This window comes from Arachis ipaensis, chromosome B02 (genome assembly GCF_000816755.2).
Source record: "Arachis ipaensis cultivar K30076 chromosome B02, Araip1.1, whole genome shotgun sequence".
Taxonomy (NCBI): Eukaryota; Viridiplantae; Streptophyta; class Magnoliopsida; order Fabales; family Fabaceae; genus Arachis; species Arachis ipaensis.
The window spans coordinates 99,875,814-99,880,429 of NC_029786.2; the positions used below are offsets into that span (position 1 = coordinate 99,875,814).

At 31.2% G+C, this 4,616-nt stretch overlaps 1 protein-coding gene across 3 annotated transcripts; it reads right to left on the reverse strand.

The window, feature by feature from the left end:
* Positions 809–3,759, reverse strand: LOC107625954. 3 transcript variants are annotated; one of them, XM_016328701.2, is made up of 7 exons: positions 3,610–3,759; positions 2,941–3,285; positions 2,389–2,546; positions 2,229–2,309; positions 1,876–1,951; positions 1,703–1,789; positions 809–1,192 (listed from the first exon to the last, which is right to left on the reverse strand). In XM_016328701.2, the coding sequence occupies exons 2-7, from the start codon at positions 3,272–3,274 to the stop codon at positions 1,041–1,043; spliced, it is 888 nt and encodes a 295-aa protein (XP_016184187.1). In that variant the 5' UTR covers positions 3,275–3,285; positions 3,610–3,759; the 3' UTR covers positions 809–1,040. The 3 variants fall into 3 exon arrangements, with proteins under 3 accessions (XP_016184187.1, XP_016184188.1, XP_020971973.1); XM_016328702.2 differs by having other exon boundaries at positions 2,941–3,280; positions 3,610–3,740; XM_021116314.1 differs by lacking the exon at positions 2,229–2,309.

Below are 4,616 nucleotides of genomic sequence, written 5' to 3' on the forward strand. Positions count from 1 at the left end.
ATTACAAAAGAAAATTCCTAACTTTATATTAAATTTATAGAAATATCATTAATAAATTAATTAACATTAGAATTTAGTTATTTATTTATACAATTCATAATAAACCACTTAAACTTTATTATATTAAAATAAACATTTACAATGTTTTCTACATACCTCATAATCTTTCTTCTCACTTTCTTAATCAAATCATAGCCTCTTAATTTTTTTCCTTAATTTCTCTTCACAACTAGATAATACATAGATACATAAATAACAGCACTTTTATTATAATTCTCAGTGAAACGATATTTCCATTCTGTATGCAAGAGAATCTTATTTTCCATAGGAAAATAGTAAAAGTAAAACCAATCATGATCTAATCATTGTTTTGCAACCTTTTTCAGTTTCCTTTATATAAGATCTATGTCTGACTTTACACATGATAATGAATTTCAGAAGATTTTACTTTGATTTGGTCGGAATATGGCAAATATTTATATACATTGAAGATTCAGGTTGCTTACGTAGCTCACTAGTCCCAAAAGAATTAAATAATACATGCAATGATTCTTCCCGCATCTAAATCTTCTCACGAGACTGAAAAAATTGAACATATCTAATTGTCTCGTGAATTTAAACCGACGGTAGCATGCTTTATTTTGTTTATATTTGTTCCGTCCAAGATTGAATATATGCACTTCCATAGTTACTTTAATATAATCTTGGGCGGCTATTATATAAGTGGACAATGCAATACCCTCCCATTTGAATATACATAATGTCGGTTAACTTGATTAATATTTTAAACTAAAAATTTTATCAATAATTATTACTAATGACATCCGATTATGATTGACCAAACAATATATCTTCTAACCTTAGTCTTAAGGATAGATATATAACAGCATAGACTTTAGTATAACTTTGTAACTTTACATCAATAACTCGTAATAAACCTACACCAAGTAAAATTTGGTGCATTCAACTAAATTTTCAATCAAGAAAAAAGCAGCAGCTGGAAAATCAACCACCAAGCATATCATAAGGGGTCTCAACCTTCATTCAATGTTGATCCTAACTACTTTCTTTGTTCTTCCACTTTGATCGGTTCCTGTTTCATGATTTGATCCAAATCCTCTCCCTCTTCCAGCATTCTCCCAAGATGGAACTGCCCAAACTTGGTTTCTGTTCTGCTCACTACCACTAGAACCTATAACAATCATATGCTCAAAATTTAGCTAACGCTTTATATTCATGTCAAATATTGTACTGACACGGACATGAGACACGATACCATTTCAAATTCAGAAAAACAACGAATTCATAAAGTTAGCGAACATAAAAGCGACAGATATACATATGTGAGGAAAATTCAGAAACTCAGTTTGCACATTTTGAAGTTTAAGACTTTTAAGGGCTAAAGTACACAAGCCTAAAGTTCAGAGGTGAAAAGTGCAATTAACCCTTGCTTCATACAAAAAAGCATACCATATATTCATAAATATAGCTCAAGCTCATCAAACACATGTTTCGAAATAGAGTAACAATTCATGGTCCTAAATTAGGTTCAAACTATTTAGCATCATGATTCTAGTCAGTAATAGCCACATTACAGCAGCATATAACATTATAGTAAAAATAATTTTCCTAGAGTTTTCAAAACAACAGACATTGAGCTGAAAGAACTTGATTATATCAACTGGAAGCATTCAAAACTTACCCTGGTTTCTATGCACATCAAATCCAACCTTCATACCATGCTCCATATTTTTTCCTTTCCAAGCTTCCTCGAAGCTGGCAAGCTCATCTGCAATGTCAAGAAACAAATACATATATATTCACAAAAGAAAAGCCTCGCAACATGTGAAATTGTCAAATACAGCAGGAACAAACCTTCCTCAAGATTATGCAGTGTCTGTTTGGTGTCAAGCTTACCGTCCGAGCCAAGCTTCCTCAAAAGGGAATGACCCTACATAAGAGACGCAAAGAGCATAGTCTCATTATTTAAAACACTAACAAGTTAGTTTGATTTCTTTCCATACAAATGCGCATCATAACAACCACATGACACAAAGCTAAACAAGGTTACCCAACTGATGAATTTCAAAACTCTATTTGCAAACTCAGTTTTGGAACCTAAACTAGTAAACTTGAAAAAAATTTTCCATTAACTTTGGAGTTTGAAATTTAACAATGTGACACTAGTAACTGCAGAATGCATTTTTCTGGTAGTCATATTTACACACCTTATCGTGGATTCCTCTGCTTATCCTATGTGAAGCCTCCCCCGTTCTCGAGTCGGCTTCTTTTCTCTCCTCAATTATCGCCTAACTCACATTAACAGAGATGACATTAGTTCTAAACCATAATCAACGCAACCAACCACCATGCGAGTAAGTTACATACCCCGTCCGTTCCTGTCCTTCTGGTTCTAGTTGAAGTATAATATGCACCATCCACGCCGCCATACGTTACTCTGCTTGTCTGAAAAGAAGAACTGCTAGATTTTGGAGGTTCCACCTTGTAATGATCATTCTTGTAAGTTACATTACTCTGCTTCTTCTCTAATACATAATCAACAAATTAGTAAGTACATGTAAGTAAAACATATATGCAAGTTAAACAAACAAATAAGTCTTGTCCTACTAAGTAACATCGGTTCTATATATCAAAACAAATGATCTATTTCAAAATAACCGTCATACAACCAAAAACACATTGATAAAAGTACTAGACAGATATTGATAGCAACTAACATAGACAGAATTACTCAAACATAAGTAAATGCATCTAATTAATGAATATTGAATCATCAAAATTAAATTAAAGGTGTCACTGAAAACACTAATTAATATTATCTTGACAAAAAAGAAGTTACTATAGTGAAACTTCACTGTTTTTGAAACTTCACAGATATATTAGAACAGAGGAAGTATATAATAATATATATAAAATTACCATTATCATCATCATCTGGATGCTCCACAGAAGGTTCCATGGTTGATCTATGAATGTTCTGATCAGGGAAATCACCATTTCCCTCTTCATCATCAGAGCCTAATTCCTTTATGACAACTCCTTTTCCTTTGCTTGGCTTTTGCTGCATTGTGGTTCTATTACTTGGACCAAAAAAGCTATCAAAAGGGTCACTGAAAAAAGGATCATCAAATGGATCTCTGCTTCCAAACACACTTGGCATCATCATCATACTTCTACCGAATCCAAAATCTCCAAACCCATATCTGGATTCAAAAATATTATCTCCAACTTCTCTACCCTTCTTCATACTCATTATAATCTAATCTTCACAATACAAAGCAACAAAAGTCCAAGAAAAAAAAAATTAAATAAACACAATCACACAAAAGTGCCAAAAAGTTCACCCTTCTGCCACTCCTAATATCTAACATCTAACATATATATTCATAAGATAAATATTTTAAACTACACAAATTGCATGTCATGCACGTAAGAAATGGTTTCAATAGATTAACACATTGTATAATTCAGTTTAAAACTTCATTTATTTATAATTTTGGATAAACCAATAGGTTATGATCACAAAAACATCAAATTAGATTAAATTAAATATTATACATAGCACGAAATCGAGGATGAAATTATTACCTCAATAGATTGAGTATTAAGATTGAAGGAGGGGAGAAGCCAAAGAAGTGAAAAACGGAACAACCTAGGCTATTCTGTTGGATTGTAATTTTTCTTTTTAAAAAGATTTGAAACTGAAGGGAAACAAAAGGGACCAGTTTATATGTTAGAGGCACATCACGGAGAGAGTGACACGTGTATTTATTTCATTTCATTTGGCGAAAGCTAGAACCTTCTGGCTCTCTCTCTCTTTCTTCCTCATCGGGTTCAAATTTTAATACGTAGCTAAACTTGTAGCATGTTCTTGTAAGTTGTAACTTGTAACACGATGGCAATTAACATTTAATGCATTTTCTTTTTTCTTTCATAATTTTAAATTTGTTCTTTATCAAGTGATTCTTTTTGGTATTAGAATTTTAGTTTAGTTTTAATGTATTTATTATGGTGAAAACTTACATGCAGTTGTTTTGATGTGAAGTTGATATTTAAAAATCATTGAATAATTTAATAAATTTGACTAATAATCATCTAACAGTTTTCAACGATCAACTCCATATAAAGATATTTGCATGTAAGAAAAATGGATCCTTTCAATTTTTTGTTTAACAATTAAGAAAATAAAGTGTGATCTCTCACTATTAATTATTATAAGTAGGACCAAGAAAAAACATGAAAAAAATGTATTAAAAAATTATAAATCATACTTTACTCTCTCAATTTTTTTCAATAATTGATAGGATTCATTCCCGCATGTAAGTCTTCACCATTTATTATAATAATATAAAAATGGTTTCAAGTATGATTTAATAGAAAAATAATTAAATGCTGAGAAAAATATCAAAAGTGAAGAAGTTTCACAGGATACAAATAAATGGAAATACTGGAGCGATTATCTCGAGCGTTGGAATGTTATTTGCAAATAAATGTTAATGTCAATATTTATGTTGAATTCAATTATGGAAGAGTTTTTTACCCCGAAAAAAAAAAAAACACTTCCAACTGCGTTGTACTTTTGCGATTTTTGCGAT